The 22,668-nt window shown below is 44.8% G+C and overlaps 1 protein-coding gene across 2 annotated transcripts; it reads left to right on the top strand.

Moving 5' to 3' along the window:
- The first annotated feature begins 4,297 nt into the window (after positions 1 to 4,297).
- Positions 4,298 to 21,904, top strand: LOC119976539. 2 transcript variants are annotated; one of them, XM_038817103.1, is made up of 7 exons: positions 4,298 to 4,357; positions 7,545 to 7,883; positions 12,023 to 12,142; positions 13,402 to 13,420; positions 13,512 to 13,540; positions 13,732 to 13,760; positions 21,339 to 21,904. In XM_038817103.1, exons 1-7 carry the CDS (start codon positions 4,300 to 4,302, stop codon positions 21,450 to 21,452), a joined length of 708 nt encoding a protein of 235 aa, XP_038673031.1. In that variant the 5' UTR covers positions 4,298 to 4,299; the 3' UTR covers positions 21,453 to 21,904. The 2 variants fall into 2 exon arrangements, with proteins under 2 accessions (XP_038673031.1, XP_038673032.1); XM_038817104.1 differs by lacking the exon at positions 12,023 to 12,142.
- The last annotated feature ends 764 nt before the right edge of the window (positions 21,905 to 22,668 follow it).

Genomic DNA, 22,668 nt, shown 5'->3' on the forward strand with positions numbered 1-22,668 from the left:
TGGTTCTTCCTGTTAATTAGTACCAAGCTTCTCTGTAGGTTCAAGCCCCATTGCCGTAATTAAATCTACAATCTAGGGAGAAGAAAAACCCGAAAATGCTGGAAAAGCTCAGAACCAGCATCTGTGAGAACAAATCACACAATTAATGTTTCAAGTCCAATGTGACACTGCATCAGAACTAGCAGACTGACCGTAATCTAGGAGAACCTTTAGTGAAGTACTGCGCGAGGTGAAACTCCTCAGATCAAGTATTAAAACGGGTGTAAGTGAAATATCCCAGAACAGGCACTTCCTTCAGTATTTCAATATTAAATACTAATATCTTCCAACATATACCTGAATCAACATAATCAGAGCAATGCAATACATAAATATTCGACCCATGTGCAGTGTCGTATTATATGGAATAATTAGCAGCAACGATTATACTTCAGATATTATTAATTGATTATGAATCAATTTCCAATATCATGGAAACCCTAATGTGACTGTGTGTAGCAACCTTGTTTATTTAAGCACGCAACACCTTTATCCTAAATTGTATAACGGGCTTTACATTAAAACTGTCCGCAGTAGCTCATTCCACACCTTAATAGTCCTTTGCTCGAAAACACACTGCTATGTTTTTTAGACTGCCTTAGGATCGTCTACGCCAATAAATGCAGGTCAGTTTAAATTTCCTATCGTATTTACGTTATTTAATTATTTATATACCACTCCCTGAATCTCAGATGCAACCTTACATTAGCACCATCATGCCTTTCCATATTTATGTTAATCACTGCACTCTACTCTATTTGCCAAACAAGGCTTTTCTTTCTTCAGACTTTATCCAACAAAAATAATGTTCCGGTTGCCGGGATTGATTTTTCCCGCAGGCAGCACAACCCTACCAGCGGGTTTCCGGCGGCGTCGGGTGGTAACAATGGGATATCCCCATTGACAATCGTCGGCAAGATAGAATCCCGCTACCAGCGAACGGTGCCCGACCGAGGAATACGCGGCTGGCGAAACGCAGAATCCTCTCCTCTGAGCATTCAATGGAATTCCCGTCAGTAAATCAGCCATTCTTAACAAATTGAGGGTTACCATTGACCAAAACACGATACTGGGCCAGCGATGTCAAATCTGTGGCTCCAAAAGCAGGTCAGCGGCTGGAAACACTTAGTACATCAATCGCGTTCTGACCCCCAAAATCCAGTCCACCATGGACAAGGCACAAGTCAGGAATGTGATGGAATGCTCTCAACCTGTCAGGATAAAGAAGATTAACAACATTCAAGAACCACCTACATCTTCCCCTCTAGTCTCAACCACTCAACAGCTGACCTGCAAATCCATGGTCCATCCTGCACAGCCGTTGTGCCAAACTTCTTGAACTCCTTCCCGATGACATCACATGGACTTCAGCGGTTCAAGTAGGCGGCTCACCGCCACACTGTCGAAGGTAATTAGGGATGGGCAATACGTGCTGGTCTATAACGACGCCGACATCCCGTAAACGAAAAGTGAGAAAAATGGAAATCCCAGAATCAGACATTGGATTAATGATTTAAGTCCACTATCACTTTAAAGGCAAATTGTGTATCGCTATTTCTCAATTGCCCTTCGTCACTGGTACTCCACTCCGAATGCTATTCTTATTCTATTTTCAGTGTTTGCTCCCGACATAATGGACGTAGATTTATGTAAACTTAAATGTGTTGTGCTCTTCATTTTGCAATCCTTTGAATTCTCTTTTACAAAATTAAGATATACAATCACTTGTAATTTTTAGATTTTTAAGAAAAATGTCGGCTTCGTGCACCATTCATGATCATACATTAGACTGAGAACAAATGTAAATACAGATCCTTGTAAGTGATGATTAAAAGATGTGTTTTTACCTTCACCGACGAGACAAATATGGAGGGTTCCCGCAGGTTAACGCCAAGGTATAGGCACACGTTCCCTCAATCCTTAGAACAGATCTTACTGAACAAAAGTTAATCATGGAATCCCTACAGTGCAGAAATAGCCCATTCGGCCCATCGAGTCTGCGCCGACCCTTCAAATGAGCACTTTGCCCATTTACGAATGTCCACCCCGCCCTATCCCTATCCCCGTAACCACATCACATAACCTAAGCTGCACGTCCCTGGACACTAAGGGGAAATTTGGCATAGCCAATCCACCTAACCTGCACATCTTTGGACTGTGGAAGGAAACCGGAGCACCAGAAGGGAGTCATCGCAGACACGGGAAGAAGGTGCAAACTCGACAGTCACCCGAGACCAGCATTGAACCCGGGGCCCTGGCGCTGTGGGATAGCAGTGCTAACCAATGTGCCACCGCCGTAATCATTGTGAACGATTATAAAGGAAACTGTGAACGAAAGTTTCAATCAGTAGCTTTGCACATGAGTCGTGGAATTCGCCGACAGTTCTATCTCTCGCTTTCATAACTTTGGCGAAGGAGTGGACACATATCCCCTGCCGGGTTTCCATTGATCAGCAGATAAAAATCAGAAATATAAAAAACCCCGCCGCAGAAATTGTTGTTGATAATTTACTAAACCCAACCTGGGAATGCACACCATAGGGCCTCCCCCCAACCCCATCCCCTCACCCCGACCTCAAACCAACTCAGCCTCCTCCAACACTCCAACGCCCCCCTCCCCCACCCACCTCCCATCCCTACACCACCTTCACCCATCCCACTGTTCTGTTGTTTTTCAATGTGCATTCAATTTAGTCTTCCTTTATGTTGAACTATCGATAATAGTATTTATGTTGGCCCCACCTACATTAATCTCAGTAGGTCCTGTAAATACGGGGGACAGTTGGGAACTTTGGATCAGATTGGCAGGGTAGCACTTTACACTCACACAGTTAGCCCATTATAACTCCTTTCACTGCCTTCCGAAGAAAGCCAGAGACAAGAGCGGTGATTTTGTCCGCGGCATTTTTTAAGTAGGCCATAAAACACATGGATGAAAATATTTGATGGACTCATTTTGGTTGTGTGATTGATTTTATATGGGTTTTTAAATGCACTTTTCCTCATACTAAAGCGAATGATTGACCGCTTTAAACTGTGCAGGCAGACGCCACCACAAATAAATCGGCGTGCGAATTTGAATAGTAGATTTGCATATAAGATGAAAGTGTACTTTCCTGCAAATAAACACCGTTTGGGAAATGGGAGTTTATAACGTAGACCTAGATTATGCTTGTCAATCATGTCTCGGTTTAAATTAAGGTAGATCAATAAGCATAGCCAACATAAGCAATTCAAACAATTTATACCTCGCCAAACATCATCAATCCATCCGTGGTCGGAAGTCTAAAACGAAGCTAAAGGCTTGAGTTTATGTAGCGCCTCCCTCGAACTCCGAAAACTCTTTAAAATCAATGAGACACGGTTACCGTTTCAAAAAGTCCGTCAGCCATGTGGAACACAGCGCCATTCGGCAAACACTAATGTGAGCACAGCCTCATAACGTTTATCGAGAGATAGCCATTGGCAAAGAGCACTCTGGTCTCCTCCTTCAGAATAATGCCATGGGGTCTTCCATAGCCATTCAGGCGGGCAGGCGGGAATGCCAATAGCGGCATCTCCAACAGTTCATTCACAACCCAAATCTTTGTGCTGAAGTGTGCCGGAGGCGGGGTGGGGGTGATGAACTCACGGTCTAAGAAGTGATAGTGAATTCCCGATCTATGTGGGAACACATTTGCCACGGGCCTGAAAAGGTGCACAAGAATTGGGCTGCTGGCGAACTGTTCAAGACTGACACGTGGCGGTAGGTTATACACATAATCATTACTTAAGTGATATTGCAACTGGAGTCACAGACGTGCGATTAGCTGAACGGAAACTCTTGGTCACCTCTGTAACAAGACCCATGCAACCCCCCCCCCCCCCCCCAAACACCCCACCACCACACACATGCACACACCCCTTTAGACACATTCAACGCCATCGTCACGGAGCAATCTGCAGTGTGGACGAGGACGCCAGAGAATAAATATAAAATCGCACCATTTGAGAGCGTAGAAAGTTGGTGAGTTTATTGTTATGTTTCCTGTTGACTTTACGTATCAAACAACACCAACAGTGCATTGTGTGCAATTCCTGAATTCTAATAGAAAAACACGTTTAGAGGCGAGGAGTTTCTCATGCTGTGCAAGATTGTGTATCCTGTGTCGTCAAGGTGCTAAACCACAATTAATTCCATTCACGCGCTTGAAGTGGGTAATGTTATCTGCTCACCTTGCTTCACCTCAATATTTCCATCTCTTCACACACTCACAGAAGATGGCCTTAAGTCGACAGCTCACTCTCCTGCAGCTAATTCTCGTTGCAACGCACACGGGTGAGTTAATTGTATTTCTACTGCTTACAGATAACGCCGATAGGCTACAGCACCGTGCTAAACTAAATTGCAAAATTTGCAGAAGCGAGGCATTATTTCGGAAAATATTTCCACGTCTCGATCGGTACAACCCACGTGGGGCCAAACCGTTCACTTTTTCCTCCTGCTGTTTACAGAAGGTTTCAGTCTCTGCTTAGCAATTAAACCTCCCTTCTGCTGGCAGCATTACAATTATTATTCATAGCTGATCACACGGAGGCACAATTTCCCAGAGGTTTCCTCGATCCCCGGCCCTAATTTTGATGGAAGGTGAGTGGTTGTTTTGGATGATAGATCTGCCGCCGAATGCCTGATGGCCAATATCTTAGGGTCTTGAAGGAAGTGGCAACAGAGATAGCAGAGGCATTGACTGTAATACTCCAGAATTCCCTGGTTTCTGGAAAGGTTCAAGTGGATTGGAAAAAGGCTAATATAACGCCCTGTTCAAGAAGGGAGAGGGGCAAAAAGAGGAAACTATAAAGCAGTTAGCTTAAGGTATGTCATTGGGAAATTGTTGGAATTCATAATTGAGGAAGTAGTAATGGGACATTTGGAAAGTCAAAGGACAATCCATCAGAGTCAGCATGGTTTCATGAAGGGTAAATCGTGTTTGACTAATCTGCCAGAGTTCTACGAAGATGTAACCAACAAAATGGATAACCAGGGTCCTCTGGACCTCTGGAAGACATTTGACAAAATATTAATACAAAAGGTAAGAATGCACGGGGTTGGGGAAAATATATTAGCTTGGATGGAGGGCTGGCTAACCAACAGGAAGCGGAGATGGAGAAAATGGGTCTTTTTCTAGATGGCAAGCTATAACTAATGGTGTGCCTCAGGGTCCTTACCTTGGGCCATAGCTAGTTACTATATATTAATGATTTGGATGCAGGATGGATGGTACAGTAAGCAATGTTGCAGATGACACTAAAATAGGTGGCAAAACAAGTTGCAATGAGGAAATAAGAAACTTACAAAATGGATATGGATAAGGTAGGTGAATGGGGCAACAATTGGCAGATGGAATTTAATGATGACGAGTGTGAGGCTATCCAATGTAGTCGGTGGAATAAGAAAACAACCTATTATCTAAACGGAGTGAAACTTCAAATACTTCGGTGCAGGGGGATCTGGGTGTCCTCGCGCATGAATCGCAAAACGTTAGCATAAAGTTGCAGCAAGTATTAAGGAAGGCAAATTGAATTTTGGCAATTAATGCTATTTGAATAGAGTATAAAAGTAGGGAAGTGATGTTGCAACTGTATAGGGCATTGACCAGTCTGCATCTGGAATACTGCGCACAATTCTGGTCCCCTTCCTTGAGGAAGGATGTAAATGCTTGAGAGGCGGTTCAGAGAAGGTTCACTAGATTGATTCCATGGATGAAGGACGTGTGTTGTGAAGCAAGATTGAGCAGCTAAAGCCGACACTCGCTGGAGTATAGAAGAATGAGAGGAGATCAATTGAGGAATGTAAGTCGCTAAAGGAATTTGACAGGGTCGGGGGTAGACCACCTGTATATTTCGTTGGACATTCTAGAACGAGAGCCCATCGTTTTCGGCTAGGGGATGGCAGGTTTAAATTAGAACGAAGGAGAAATTGCTTCACTGAAACGGAACCCCGAGCGCTAACCAAATTTGAGGACGTAGATAGTTTTTTTTAAGTAGTCGCGGACTGAAGGGAAGTTGGCAGGAAAGTTTAGTTGAGGCCGAGATGAGATCAGCCATGATCGGATTGAATGGCGGAGCAGATTCGAGGGGCTGAATTGCTAATCTTGCTCCGAGTTCTTATATTCTAAATTGTGAGGGGAGATGCACTGAATCCGCCGAAGAAATTCCGGGGGGTATCTTTCATTAGATTAAAGAAGATGATGGAACGTCGCTGACAGCGAGTGACGGCTGTAAATGTTTTCCGCCGAGCAGGAGTTACGTCAGGAAAATAATCATTCCGAAGCACGATTATATATTCCGAAATTGAGGTGGGGCACTCTCCAAATTCAAATCTGTTTATTCATTAATGTAAGGGTGGTTATTATTGTCTAATGGATGTTTTTATATCATTCCCGGGATGTGTGCGGTATTGACTCTTGAATAATGGCCAAGCGTGGTTGGTGTCCATTTCTTGTTGCATTCGGAATACTTCATAGAGAATGAGGCTCAACAACACAATCAACCATTAAAGTGCTATCAGAAGCAAATATTCACCTGGTACCAGAAGCCAATATTAACCTTCACACACACACCAATATTAACCTGACATCACATCGCAACATGAACCTGCCCACACAACCCAACATTAACTTGCCAACACAACCCAACATTAATCTGCCAACAGAACCCAACATTAACCTAACGACACAATCTAACATTAACCTCACCAGAAAACCTAATATTAACCTGCCCACGCAATGAAACATTAACCTGCCCACACAACCAACTTTAACCTGCCCACACAACCCAACATTAACCTGCCAACACAACCCAACATTAACCTGCCCACACAACCCAATATTAACCTGCCCACGCAATGGAACATTAACCTGCCAACGCAACCAACTTTAACCTGCCCACACAACCCAACATTAACCTGCCAACACAACCCAACATTAATCTGCCCACACAACCCAACATTAACCTGCCCACATAACCCAATATTAACCTGCCCACGCAATGAAACATTAACCTGTCAACGCAACCAACTTTAACCTGCCAACACAACCCAACATTAATCTGCCCATACAACATTAACCTGGCAATGCAAAACAACATTAACCTGCCCACACAACCCAACATTAACATTCACGCACAACCCAACATTAACCTGCCCACACAACCAAACATTGATCTGCCAACACAACCCAACACAACCTGCCCATACAACGTTAATCTGCACATACAACATTAACCTGCCAGTACAATAAACACTCATCTTCCGACACAACCCAACAATAACTTGCCTTTCTCTTTCAGGTGCTGACTGTTTTGCTAGACATTTCTAATACATATTTGACGCTAGCAGTATCCACCGGTCTAATCATGTTCCTAACATCTGTGTGAGATGAAGTGAGCATTAGAGTTCCCAACTGAAATTCTCAAGCAGCACGTCACGTTTTCTAATTATCTCTGGATTTTTTTTTGTTTACCAATAGGTGGAAAGATGAATTTCACCGTTTACCAGTTTCCCCCTTTTATAACGGCAGCAGAGGGGGAGTCCGTGATACTGAAATGTGCCTTGGGCTTTGAAGGAAAACATTCGCTTATCGGAGCAGCTCGCTGGACACGGGGGAAACCAGGTGGCTACAAGCTGGACAATAGCCCATTTTATAAAAATCGGCTGGAGAGATCGGACAGCGCGTCAATTGGCAACAACAGAATATTCATTAATATCTCCGACTTGCTTCAGGATGACTCAGACACCTATTACTGCCACGTATCATTCATGGGAACAGAAGAGAGGTGTGGAAATGGTACCCATCTACATGTGAAGCGTAAGTGACAACTTAGAATAACCAGTTTTGAAAACGTGTTCTAATTGAGCGCAGTGATTCGACAGCCTCGTACCAGCAGACGCTTTGCTTCAATCTGCAGACTGATAAATTAACCTACCCCACTACACTCCAGGAATCTGGGCACCAAGGATCTGAAAATCATTCAGAGTAGATTATGTCATCATTCTCAAATAGTTTGCACAGAATGTGTTTGCATTTCTGTCTGGGGAATGGGAAAATAGCTGCACAGGGGCTGACGCAAGACATGTGGAATAGCAGCGGCAGTTCATTGTATAACACAACGGGTATTCATTTTGATTGAACTCAGTATATCTGAAGTCCCGTTGAAGTCAGAAAATAGAGCGATATGTGCAACGACTGCCCGATGCAAGAAACCTTAATCTATTCGCAGTGGTCAGCACTGCTGCGTGACGACGCTAAAGTGCCGGGTTCAATTCTCAACCTTGGCTGACTGTATTCAGTTTTTACATTCTCCCCGTTTCTGACTGGGACTCCTCCGGCTGCGCCGGTTTCCTCCCACAATCCAAAGAAGTGCAGATTAGGTGGATTGTCAATGATACATTGCCCCATAGTGTCCAACGTTTGGTGGGGTTAGAGGGAGAGGGCGGGTAGTGGGTCTAGGTAGGGTGTTCTTTCGGTCGGTCGTTGCAGACTCAATGGGCCGAATGGCCTCGTTCTGCACTGGAGAGATTACATGTACAGTACCAAGCAGGCTGAACTAGGTTGTGACGCTGCTTAGAGTCGAGCAGCTAATCTTTGGATCTAGCGCTGAGCTCGGCGTTGAACATTCGCCTTTCGGGAACCGCTGAATATCAATGCAGGGAGAACAGGGTCAATACACGGAGAACGGTCAATACAGAGACAGTAGTGTCAATGAAGGGGCAGCAGCGTCAATGAAGGGAGAGCAAGGTCAATGCAGGGAAAGAAGGGCCAATATAGAGAGACCAGGGTCAATACAGGGAGAGCAGTGTTAATTCAGGGTGAACAGGGTCAATAATGGAAGAGCAATGTCCACAACAATTCCGTCAGGGTCACTCACCTCCTGACCTCATAACAGCCTTGGTTCAAACCTGGACAAAAAGCTGAATGCCAGAGGTGAGGTGCGAGTGACTGCTCTTGACATCAAGGCAGCATTTTACGGAGCATGGCATCAAGGAGTCCGAGCTAAACTGGAATTAATGGGTCTCAGGGGGGAGATTCTCCATTGGTTGGAGTCATACCTCGCACAAAGGAAGATGGTTGTGGTGGTGGGAGGTCAATTATCTCAGCTCCAGGACATCACTGCAGGAGTTCCTCAGAGTAGTATCCTGGGCCCAACCATCTTCAGCTGCTTCATCAATGACCTGCCGTCCATCATAAGGTCAGAAGTGAGATTGTTTGCGGATTATTGGACAATCAACATCCTGCGGGTTAATATTGATCATAAACTGAACTGGACTAGCAACATTAATACTGTGGTTGCCAGGGCAGGTCAAAACTCCTGCAGCGAGTAACTCACTCCTGACCCCCCCCCCCCCCCCCCCAAAGTCTGTCCACCATCTACAAGTCAGGAGTGTAATGGAATACTTTCCACTTGCCTGGATGAGTGAGCTCCAACAACACTCAAGAAGTTTGACACCATCCAGGACAAAGCAGACCACCTGATTGCTCTCCCTTCCACAAACATTCAAACCTTCCACCACCGACGGACAGTTGCAGCCAGGTGTACCGTCTACAAGATGCACTGCAGCAACTCATCAAGGTTCCTTAGACAGCACCTTCCAAACCCAACACCACTACCATCTAGAAGGACAAGAGCAACAGATACCTTGGAATCCCACCACCTGAAAGTTCCCCTTCAAGTCACTCACTACCCTGACTTGGGAATATATCGCCGATCCGTCACTGCCGCTGGGGGAAGATTCCACAACTCCCTCCCTAACATCATTGTGGGTGCACCTACACCACAAGGATTGCAGCGGTTCAAGAAGGCAACTCATTACCACCTTTTGAAGGACAGCTAGGGATGGGCAATAAATGCTGGCCTAACCAGCAACACCCATATCCTGTAAATGAATAAAACAAAATACAGGGACAGCAGAGTCAATGCAGGGACACCGGGATCAACTCAGGCAGAGGAGGGCAATGCATGGAGGGCAGGTCCAATGCAGGGAGAGCAGTGTAAAATGTAATAGTGGTAGAAGGAGGAATCTCGATACTTTCCTTACTTTGGGTGGTTAACACTGTTGCCTCACAGCGTCAGAGACCCTGGTTCAATTCCAATCTTGAGTGCCTGTCTGTGTGGAGTTTGCACATTCTCTCCGTGCCTGCGTGGGTTTCCTTTGGGTGCTCCGGTTTCCTCCCACAGTCCAAACACGGACAGGTTAGGTGGATTGGCCATGCTAAATTGCCCCTTACTTTCCAAAGGTTAGGTGGGGGTTACCGGTATAGGGCAGGTGAGTGGGCTTAGGTATGGTGCTCTTTCAGATGGTTGGTCAGATTCGATGAGTCAAATGACCTTCTTCTGCACTATCGGGTTCCATGATTCTATGATTCACGGAATTCCTACTGGAAGTGCATTAAAGTCGCAATTTTGCAACGCCCATTTTAATATTTTGGTCATTACAGTACCAGCCCCTTGCATTTGTGTACAATAATCCAGACTGGCTCTCCAGTGCGTGATGGGGGGCGGGCTACACTGTTCAAGGTGCTGTCTTTTGGATGGAACATTAAAGCAAGTGAATCTAAAAAGTCCCATGACCCTATTTCCAGGAGTGAGTTTAACGGCCTATCCTCCATATCCTGATCAATAATTATCCCTCAATTAGCATAACTGAACAAAATCAGAACATCTGGTGAGTTTCACAGTGCTATTTGTGGGGGCTTGCTGTGCTCAAATTGGCTATGATTCCTTCATTGCCAAAGTGGCTGCAGATCCAAAGTACTCCATTGGTTGTGGAGTGAATTGGGATGACTAAGGTCCGGAAAGATAATATAGAAACGCAATATTCCATTTATTATACCGTGAAGAAATTATGAATTTTGTCACATTTTATACTTTATAAGCATAGTCATGATGTTATTAACACTTGGGTTAAGATGCATAGAGAATGCGTGGAAAGTTTTTTACGCAGAGGGTGGTGGGTGCCTGGAACGCTTTGCCAGTGGAGGTGGTAGAGGCGGGCATGATAGCATCATTTAAGATGCATCTAGACAGATATATGAACGGGCGGGGAACAGAGCGAAGTAGACCTTGGAAAATAGGAGACAGGTTTAGATAAAGGATCTGGATCGGCGCAGGCTGAGAGGGCCGAAGGGCCTGTTCCTGTGCTGTAATTTCTTTGTTCTTTGTCCTAGAGAGAATATGACTGCTAGTGCTGTGACCTGGCTGTCATGAAAGTGTGATAATCATTGATTTGCAGGCGACGTATTCAGCTAATCGACCTTGAGAACCATTTACTTTTTAACAGAGATAGCTAATGGGTAATTGTTTTCATTTGAAAGACCCCTGCGGTAGAGTTAATTTATGGCGTTTGATCCCGGCTAAACAAGTCAAGGGCCATCTTGTAAGAGGCGACAAAAGAATGCCTTATGCTTTGGTGCAGGTGATGTAGTTAATGGGAGGAATCAGGACTGTCTGAAAAGACGTTGGTCCGAGAACTCTCATCTGAACAGAGGTGGTTCAGTTTGGTCCTGAAATTTTCTTTCTCAAAATATTCAGCAGAGAGAAATGCAACAAGATATATGGCTCCACTTTATTCGTGAGTAGTATTTGAAAGATGTTGGCTTGGTTAATTGGAATATAGTGACAGGTTTAGGAAGTAAGTTAAGGTGTTTCCTTTTACTTAACAACTGTTGTAACTGTTAACTGTAAAGCTATTTTGCGGCTGATGTGGTTAATTTTGTGTTTGTATTAAACTTTGTTTTTAACATAACAGATACCTATGGGTCGGTGTTATCACCCCGTGGTGCAGTCACAGTTCCTCACAGTTTTACAAATTACCGATAAATGGGTTCTCGTCCGGGGTCCTAATAACAAATGTTTACCATCGTGTTTTTATCATAGTGCAAACAAAATCGATTCACCTCGCCATTTTCAGATCAAAATTTCAAATATTGACTTCAACTCCTTATTTCAGGCAAAGTTCCGAAGGAAAATAACGAGAATCCTCACCTCATCCTTGGACTGGGAGGCGCCTTAGTATTGTTGGGTTTAATCGTAATAGTTCTTATAAGTGGACTCACCTGGCAAAACAAAGGTGTGTATCTCTGTCAAACTTGTTTAATTAATATGTTTGCGCTATAGTGCTGCAACCACTCCCCATGAGAAGCAACTTGGTTAATGCTTCTATGGACTTTGTCAGGATTTCTAGTGTGAACGGAAATCCCATTAGAGGGAACAATTATTTTAAAACCCACTTAGGAATTGATGTTAGAATCACGGAATGATTCAGAAAGGAGCCATTCGGTCCGCTGTGTCTGCGTCGGCTCCCCGAAGACGCAAATTCCATAGTTCCACTACTCGGCCTTCTTCCCATGGACCTGCATATTCTTCCATTTTCAGCTAACAATCCAATTCAATCTTGAATGGCTCGATTAAATCTGCCCCCAACCACAATCTCATACAGCACATTCCAGATCCGCACCACTGGCTGCCTGAAAACAAAACATCTTTTTCTCATATGGCGATTCCTTCTTTGGCCAATCACCTTAAACCTGTGCGCTTTTGTTCTCAATGCTTCCACCAATGGAAACAGTTTTCCTGATGCACTCTTCACAGGCCAGTCGTGATTTTGATTAACTGTCAAATCTCCTCTGAACATTCTCTTCAAGGACAACTGTCCCGCTTCCCCAATCAATCTACCGAACTGAAATGTATTACCCCATTATATGAAGAAGGAAATATCCACACGCTCATTGTGCTCAGATTCATCTGTACAGGCATCAGAATCCTGTCTCTCCTGTGTGAATGTTAAAGATAAGTTTAAGATATTTTAATAAGCAGTAGAGGGCGGCTCGGTGAAACAGTGGTTAGCACTGCTGCCTCACAGCTCCAAGATCCCGGGTTCAATTCCAACTTCGGGTGACTCTCTGTGTGGAGTTTGCACTTTTTTCCCAGTGTGTCTGCGTGGGTTTCCTCCGGGTGCTCCGGTTTCCTCCCACGGTCCAAAGATGTGCAGGTTAGGTGGATTGGCCATGATAAATTGCCCCTTAGTTTAAAAAAGATTCACGTGAGGAAGGAGCAGTGCTCCGTAAGCTCGTGTTTGAAACAAACCTGTTGGACTTTAACCTGGTGTTGTAAGACGTCTTACTGTAAAAATGGTGAGCATGGGTTACTGGTTTTCGGGGATAGGGTGGAGGGGTGGGCTTAAGTCGGGTGGCCTTTCCAAGGGCCGGTGCGGACTCAATGGGCCGAATGGCCTCCTCCATGTAGATTCTGTAGATTCTATGATTATTTGATTCACGATGTTGTTAGCTTCAAACAATTATAGTAACATCTATATTATTTTTCTTTCAGTTATCCTGAGATTGAACAGGTACAGAAAATGTAAACTATTATAAAATTGCTGAATATTCTGAACAAAATGTACTGAATTTTAAATTCAAAAATATTTTTGCTTCATACAGACATTCCATTGTAACCAATGCGACAGATGGTACGTGAACTTTATGTATTCTGCATTAATTATTATTTCTGGCTAATTAAAAACGATCTAAAGATGGAAATTCACATGCAGTTTCATTCAAATAAACGATACGCATTCCTCCTATTACATGTGTTTGTGTGTGTCTGTTATGTATGTGGCACTGTATAGCTCTGACCAATCTCTGAATTTTATTTCCACAGCACCAGCCAATCTACAGCCAGCTACACAAGTAAGAGCAATTGGATAATGAGATGTTTGCTATGTGCAGTGCTAAATGGTTCTGGTGAACAATAGCTTGCTGATAATGCGCCTGACGTTATTTCCAGCGATGGATTTGCTCTATGCTCCACCCGGTTTCAATATCCTGAATGTGACTGTGAAGTGCTGATTCTATTGCATAAACACAACAAAATAGAAGTGCTTATGCAATCCTGTAAAATTAAGCTAGTAGTAATCACAATCAATAATGATCCATAAGACGATGTGTCGTTCATCACTTCTAGCCCAGACTAATGGGGTAAAATGGTCCTCTCTGTTTTTACATGATGTGGAGATGTCGGCGTTGAACTGGGGTGAGCACAGTAAGAAGTCTTACAACACCATGTTCAAGTGCCAAGGCTTGTTTCAAAACACTAGCTTTCGGAGCATTTCGCCTGAGGAAGGAGCAGTGCTCCTAAAGCTAGTGATTTGAAACAAACCTGTTGGACTTGAACCTGATGTTGTAAGACGTCTTTCTGTTTTTACACTAAGGGTTGATACCTTCCGAATGGACATTGACCCACAAGATTCAAACTGTTCCACAATAGGTACAGGACAGCTTTGAATTGAGTAGAGGAAAATTCGCCTTTCAGGTCATTATACAGTACGAGCTGGAAATACTGAAATGAAATGAAAAGAAAATTGCTTATTGTCACGAGTAGGTTTCAATGAAGTTACTGTGAAAAGCCCCTAGTCGCCACATTTCCGGCGCCTGTTCTGGAGGCTGTTACGGGAATCGAACCGTGCTGCTGGCCTGCTTGGTCTACTTTCAAAGCCAGCGATTTAGCCCTGTGCTAAACAGCCCCATCTGGTCATGCAATGGATGTGATTGCGGCAATGTGCACCATTTGGGTAATATTAACGTTTGTCATTCTATGAACAAACATTTACAATGTGTGGTGGTGTACAAAGACACACCTTAATGTGATGACTTTTCCCTTTTTATCTTGCACAATTTTCCTGATAATACTTTACCGAGTTTCTAATACGGTAACTCCTTGAAATTGTATTTTTTTTTAAATAACTTGTGTCTGCTGTCTTTCTAACCAATGCAAACTTAACAATTTCCCATTCCAGTTAATCGCTCAGCGGTTCCCGCTTTCATAACTTTATGCTTGAGGGGATATATGACAAGCGACAGGATGAATTGTGTATTGCCAGGTGTGACTTGCCATCTTAAATTCTCAAAGGCTCCCCTTTCCTCTGCAAAAGCGATTCACTATTCCAGAGTCATTCTGAAACATATCAACAACTGCATTCGCTTTTGTCTGTGAGGTTAAATAACTTTCCCCACAAGGGACCCCCCATCACTAACAAACACCTGAGAGAAACTTGAGAATTTTCTTATTTTCTTTTCTCGGAGTTAGAGACCAGCGATGGAATTCTCCGTCCCTGACACTAAGTGTTGACACTGGGGCAGGATTCATGGGACGTCCATAATGGTAAAACTGGTACAACATCTGGACTGATTCAGTGACTGTTGTGGAGCTAGCACCAGCGCCACACTTGATTCCAATAAGAAACATGTTCGGGATTCGTCGGATTCTCGATTGAACTCAGGTGGCTGACAAGCTGCAACTGTACACATACAAAACATCCGAGCCAACAAGATGACAGCGAGGAGAGTGGCAACCCATTTGATAAACGCTCAGCTGGACACCCTCCTGGACACAGTGTTGGAGAGCCAGGCCACCGTGTACCCTGGCCCATGAAGGAAGCTGCCAGCCGCCGCCATTCGCCATGCCTGGGTGCAGGTGGCAGAGGTCATCAGCGCTATGAGCAACATCAACCCGACCAGCCTGTAGTGCAGGAAGAAATTGCATGACCAGCTCAGGGCAGCCAGGGTGCAGTACTGTGCCCCGGCAGCAGCCCTGTCCCACATACCCATAACCCAGCCGCGCCAGCCCGGCCACGGGGTGGGGCAGCGCCCGAGTCCTCACCCTGCACCACAGGCAGACACCCTTACCAGCCACCATGGCTGGGTGCCCTGGCCTCTGATATTGAACTGCATGTGCCGCACTGTATAACACTGTCATTTCCTGTTACTCCCCCCTCCCCACCCCCACCCCCGCCCCCCGTCCCCCACCCTCCCCACACAAGCCATGAGAAGGCCGCCCATAACCACTGGGAGTGGGAGAAAACTGCAAGGGGACCACTGGACCTGCGAGCCCTGATCGTGGTTGAGCAGAGGGTCCTGGATATGGTCAGAGGCAAGGGAAGTCGCGGGGTGGAGGTTAGACACAAGCAAGGAAGGGAGGACCATCTGACTTGCAGTTCCCCATGTCACGTGTGTTAATTATCGCCCCACACACCCTCACACTCAACCCCACCTCACCCAACCCCATCCTCACACCCATCCTACCCCCCACACCATCCTCACCCTCACCCACATACCACCGTCACCCTCACCCTCACCTCCACCCACCCTCACCCCCACCCTCCCTCGCACACCGCCCTCACCCTCATCCCACGCCACCTTCACCCTCACTCCACCCTCACCCCAACACCACCCACACCCCCACCCTCACCCTCACCCCCTCACCATTCTCACTTAAATCTCACCCCTACGCCACCCTCGCCGTCACCACCCCTACCCCCGGTCTACTGTCTAAACATGTATCTTGTCTCGTGATTTGCAGGATCTGCTGGTGATGGCGGGGGCCTTCCTGGTGCACCCCGTACCCCAGCCAGTGCGACAGCTTGAGCCCTACATGGGGCCAGCAGTGATGATACAGCAGCACGGAAATGGTCTGTCAATGCAAGACCCCAGAGCTCGGGTCCAAGGATGACACTGACGTCCCGTCACAGCTGTGTCCAACTCCCCCCACCATCGCAGAGACTCTCACTGGGGTGGGTGGTATGGTGAAGGATGGGGTGCAGGGCTGTTGGGGTGGAGGCTGGGGGCTGGGCAAAGGGTGTGCGGGGTGGGGGCAAATAAACTGCCGGTGTCACTCTGCAGGAGCAAGGCCAAGCTGGGTCGTCAGTGGGGTGTGCAGCAAGGCCACGGCAGGCCACGGCAGTGGAGGTCAATTACTGGGCACCACCCCAGTACTGTGGGGGTCACTCAGCAACATGGCCTATTACCCCATTACTCCCACCCCAGCCAGCCCGCCCCATGTCCGGTCCGGCAGCCCACAGTCGCGCCTTTCAGTGTCCTACCTCCTCTCTCTCTCTCATTGGCCACGATACCGGTTTCACAATTTTTAAAAGCACAAATGAACCTCGCCATCCAGAATTCGCCCCATGGAGGCGGAGAATCGCGGAGGTCCAGGAGAATACCAGGTTGGGCTTGCTAATGATATACAAACGGTATTTACTTTGCGTGCATTCTAGAATGCATTGGTGCCGCTGCTGAGGCGACAGTGAACTGCGATTTGGGGTGAAATTGGCGCTCACCGAGATTTCGGCATTGGAACCAATTCTCCACCCAATCGCGTTTCCTGATTTCAGAGTCAGCTCATGGAGGATCCCGGCCCATTTCTTAAGTTGTGAAGTTCCCTCTATTTTCCACTTGTCCACTAAGTCAAATCTTCCACAGTCCTGTCTCCGGCATTACCCTGAAGTCTGGAATTGGATTAGGCTCTACCTATTTCCCCACATCCCCTCTAAAATTGTTTCACTCATGATATTTCCAGCTTAATCTCTTGACGTGTATTCCCACTAAACAACTGATCATGTCATTTCCCTTCCTGGCACTCACGCTGGAATTCTCACACCGGCTGGCACCCATCCTGTCAATGGATATAATTACAAAGGCACTGCAGCCTACCTGTTAAAGTCCCTCCCCATCTCAATAGCCTATTATTTGTTCCTTTATTCACATGATGCCGGCGCTACTGACAAGGCCATTGGCCATTGCGCACTAGTAATTGCCCTTGAGTAAATTGTACTTGGCTACTGATACTCGGAGAGTAAAGATACCCCGAGAGTGCTCCTGAAAAGGGATTTCTAGGATTTGGACCCAGAAATACTGAATTAACTGTGGTATATGTGTAATGCGCACAAATGACAACATAAAGTATACTGCTCAGAAACAGGCCATTCAGCCCATCCTGTCCGTGCTGGTGTGTGTGTGTGCTGTACTTGAGCATCTTCCTACTTTTTTTGTCCAAATCTATCACCGTAATCCTCTATTACCTTCTCCTTCTTATTGCTTGTCTATCTTCCCCCTTAAAGGAATTTATAACATTCCATCCAAGCACTCCCTGTTATAGCCAGTTTCAGATTCCCATCACATCGTAAAGACGTTTCTTCTGAATTCCATTTCAGATTTCTTGGCGGCTATCTTATACTGCTTGCTCTATTGCTTTTCCCCACAAGGGGAAACATTCTGAGGTATATCGCCGAGACACATAGGAATCTGGGTTATCTGATGCAGCATGCACAGGATGTTAGTATGCAGGTACAGCAAGTGATTAGTAAGGCAAATGGGATATTGTCATTTCGAATACTCTGTAGAGTTTGGGTCTCGATATTTAAGGAAATGCATAATTGCATTACAAACAGTTCACAGAGATTCACTTGACTGACTCCTGGGATGACGGAGATACCCTCTGAGGAATGGCTGGATACGTTACGGGCCAGCATCCATTGACGTTTAGAAGATTTGAGCGGTGGTGTGTTGAAATATTTAAGATCCTGAGTGTGCTTCACAGGGTGAAAGCTGAATGGACTGGAGTGAAGCGGATGTAGTTTAGACATTAGGCATCTTCTACTTAAGATAGAGACGAGGAGAAATGTTTTCTCGCAGAGGTTTGTGAGTCTGTGGAACAGTCTTTACCGAAGAGAGTGAATGTAGAGTCATTGAGTATTCTGAAGGCAGGGATGGACAAATTCTTAAAGAGCAGGGTAAGCAAAGTGCATTATAGTCGGCAGGATAGTGGCGTTGCGGACACAATAAGACCAACCATGAACTTATTGAATGGTGTAGCAGGATCAAAGGACCGAATGGCCTACTCCTGCTGCTAATTCGTAAGTTCATCTGGTCGTATTTATTTTATTATTAAATTACTGGATGTAGGCGTCTCTAGCTCCGTCAGAATTTATTGCCCAACCCTAGTTTCCCGTAAGAAGGTGGTGGCGAAATGCCTTCTTGAACCGCTAGTCTATGTGGTGTAGGTACATCAACTGTGTTGTTAGGAAGGGAGTTCCGATTTTGACCTAGCGGCACTGAAGGAACGGCGATATATTTCCAAAGCAGAATGTGGGTGACTTGGAGGGGAAATTCTAGTTGGTGGTGTTTCCATGTATCTGCTGCCCTTATCCTGCTAGGTAGTATTGATCATGGGTTTGGAAGGTGCTGCATATGGAGTAGTCGCCGTTCGCAAATCTCGTTCGGTTCAGGCTCGCAATGAAAGATGTGCAGGAGCAATCTCGGACAGAACAATTCTCAGTTGAAGGACGATCAATTTCAATAGGGCGGGGACAGATCAAGCCCAGGTAAATAGGAATAGTAAGCAAACCTGTGACGGAGCAATGGGCTGTCTGTAAATGGGATATGGTTTGACCACAGTAAAGGTATATTCCCACAAGGAGAAATGACAGGATATAGAAAGACGGCGCTTTCTATGCCAGGAAAAACTGCGAGAGTAAGCATACAAATGGTGCATACAGCGGATGTCAGGTTGATAATAAATTAAGAACCAGGCCGAACATAGAAAGTTCAGAGGGGAAATGAAAAGAATAAGAGCAGCAAAAAGAGGGAATGAGAAAAAAGCTAGCAGTTAACTTAAAAAGAAACACAAAAGTTTTCAATAGGCATATAAATTATGCAAAGGTAAAATGAGGAGTGGGCCGACTAGGGACCAATAATGAAACTCAGACAGGCAGTATGGCTGACACACTACATTAAGAAGCTGCCTCAGTCTTTACCAAATAAGTTGCCAACAAAGTCACAGTGAAAGACAAGATAGTTCAGATACTGGATTGACCAAATCCTGACAAAGTGAAGGGGTTAGAAAGTTGACTGTAATTAAAGTTGGTAAGACACCAGGACTTCATTAGAGGCTGATGAGGGTAGTAAGGCTGCAAAATGCTGGTCAGAATGTTCCGAGCTTCCTCGGGCGCAATACCGGAGGAATAGAGAACTGTAAATGTCACACCCTTGTTCAGAAATGGACATGGAGGGGCGGGGGGGGGGGGGGGGGCTAGCATAAGCCCAGTTACTACAGATCAATCACTTAAAAATTAATGGTGGAAAAGCTCTTGGAACCAGCCATCTGCGGCAAACATAATATTGCCTAATTCAGGAAAACAGATACGGTTGCGTTCAGGGAAAACCGTGATTGAGTAACTGGAGTGATTTTTTTATCGGGCTGGGTAGCGACACAAAGTGATCAGTGGGCGGACCATGGGTCTCTATTCCTGCATCAATGTCCCAGATTTTCGGGTGCAGAACACAGTCGCAAACTTTGCAGGCGGCACCAAACTTAGCAGTATTGTGAAGTGTAAGGAGGATAGATTTTCAACCTCAGGAAGAGATAGGCTGGTGGAATGGTCAGAAATTGGAGAGACCGTATAAAATGAGACATACAATTTTAATGAGGATGCAGGAGCAGAGTGACCTGGTGGATTATGTTTTTCGCCATTCCTTTGCGGGACATGACCATTACCGGCCAATTATTGCCCATCATTAGTTGTCCTTGTACACAAGTACTTGACGGTGGCAGAGCAGGTTGAGAAAAGAGTTAATAATGAATACAGGATTCTGGGATCTGGGGCATAGACTACAATAACAAGGAGGATATTGCGAATATTTGTGACACATTGGTTCAGCCTAAGGTGGAATATTCGGTCCAATTCAGAGCACCGCACATTCGGAAAGGTAAGAAGGCATCACAAAGTATGCAACCAAAATAATCACATTTCCCGGAGTAAGAATCTTCAGTTACAAGGGCAGTTTGGAAAGACTGGGGTTGTTCCTCTTTCAGAGAACAAGTTAGATTGGGAAGTTGATAGTGGGGCGGTTGTTTCTCCAGAGTAGATAGGGGAAAACAGTTTCCATTGGCAGTATAGTCGACATCCAGGGGCGACCAATCCGAGGAAATAAAGGCCACTTGGGGAAAATATTTTTACAATGACTGTGCTAAAAATCTGGGTGGCACTGATCTGGAGTCCAGTGGAGAGAAACTCAGCTGTGTCTTCAAAAGGGAGATGTGATACTTCTCTGGGGAGAAAATATTTGTTGGGATACAGCATAAGGTGCAGGATTGTTATTGGTTGAGTTGCTCTTGCAGAGATTCAGCATTAACACAATGAGCCAAATAGCTTCCATGTGCGCTGTGAACATTCTATGATGTTATATAAATACAAGATGTGTGCGACGTAAGTCTGTTTTCGTCCACAACCGACCACGGTTACCCCTCGTGATGTTTAGCTATTTCTCCGACATCTGTCTTAACTCTGCCCCTTTTTTCCTGATTACACATCACTCAATTTCCTTTGAACGTTCTTCTGTCTTAAGGACCCTATACCCATACAATCTTAAATTGCTGTACTGACGGGGACTGGGAATAAATTTATTTTTTTATCTGATTGCAACGATATTTAGGTGCACTCTATTCGTGGCAGTGATGAAGATGATTCCGTGCAATACGCCAAAGTGAACATAAAAAAAGGGAAGAAGACGAGGACAATGAACTGTGACACACGTCATGTCGAGTAAGCCACTATCCGCTCAATATGTGGGAAAGAACTTCAAACACCGCAAAATCCTGATCCTCCAGAAGCCTAGCGTCGCACTGAGAAACTGTAAACCATCTGATTCCCTTGTCCTATTTATCCTGCCAATAATTAAAATCGTCCAACATGTTAACTATGGATGTGTGTAAATCTGCAGTGATAACGTATTTTCTAATTGTAGATAATATTAACGTTTCAATTACTCAATCTATAGAGGCGCTTTTCCTCTTCGAGTACGTTTGGTAATCGGATCTTCATTCTCATGATTAAATTATACATTTATGCAGCATTGCCAAAACGAATAATGTCACAAAGTAGAGAATGTGTAATACAATCAGTGAAAATTTCATTATGTGAGTATTTGTGGTGAAGTTATGAAAGGGGTGATGAAAAGTATGTTTGCTGACCCCAGTTGTTTGATTCAAATAATCTTCCCAATGTGATTACATTATTGATAACAGATACAAACCCAATTGATACTCAAAAATATAAATATATTAGTTACAGTTAACTGCTTTCAGTTCCGATGCACATGAAAGTATTTAATTTCTTAACTCTATGCTGCAGAACACAGATTTCTATTCAGTGTGTGTGATGAATTCTTCAATTTTGTGCTTGATATCTTCTCAGATTCAGTGTCTCAAGTCAATGATATAAGTGGACGTAGGGTTCTGCATGATTTGGATATTGTACATCACAGGAAAAAAGGAAATGGGGTCAATATTTCAAACCTAGACTGTTCTACGGTTCAATTATATATCATTATACCGATATATAAATCTGTAACTTCATGGTACACACCTGACATAACTCCATACTCCTTAATACCCATTTGTATTCAACATATCAGTCCAACTCAGATTGTATTTAATTAATTGTCTTTCATGGGAGTGTGTTTGACATTGTTTATGACATCATTATAACTCACAGCAAAGATTTATCCCAGTGAGCAAGGATGCAGAGAAGGGGGTAAATAAGTCGGAGGTAACCAAGACAGTTAAGATGTGGAGATGCAGGCGTTGGACTGGGTTGGGTGACAAATTAAGTTCTTTTCCCGTCAGTCTGGCCTCAATAAAACTCGAGAGGGATCTGTAGGTATAGCATTATTTATTCTTAAACAACTTGCAAGGCTGACCCGCTCTATAGAGATTCAGAACACATACAGTCTCCTGAATCTCCCAGAACCGAGTGAGGTCGAA

Source organism: Scyliorhinus canicula, chromosome 13, assembly GCF_902713615.1.
Source record: "Scyliorhinus canicula chromosome 13, sScyCan1.1, whole genome shotgun sequence".
NCBI lineage: Eukaryota > Metazoa > Chordata > Chondrichthyes > Carcharhiniformes > Scyliorhinidae > Scyliorhinus > Scyliorhinus canicula.

Excerpts from the sequence above, each read along its gene's own strand:
- LOC119976539 (XM_038817103.1), top strand. The coding sequence starts at position 4,300 with ATGGCCTTAAGTCGACAGCTCACTCTCCTGCAGCTAATTCTCGTTGCA. Across the intron at positions 4,358-7,544 it reads TCTCGTTGCAACGCACACGG|GTGGAAAGATGAATTTCACC; the intron begins GTGAGTTAATTG and ends GTTTACCAATAG. Across the intron at positions 13,761-21,338 it reads ATCTACAGCCAGCTACACAA|GTGCACTCTATTCGTGGCAG; the intron begins GTAAGAGCAATT and ends AACGATATTTAG.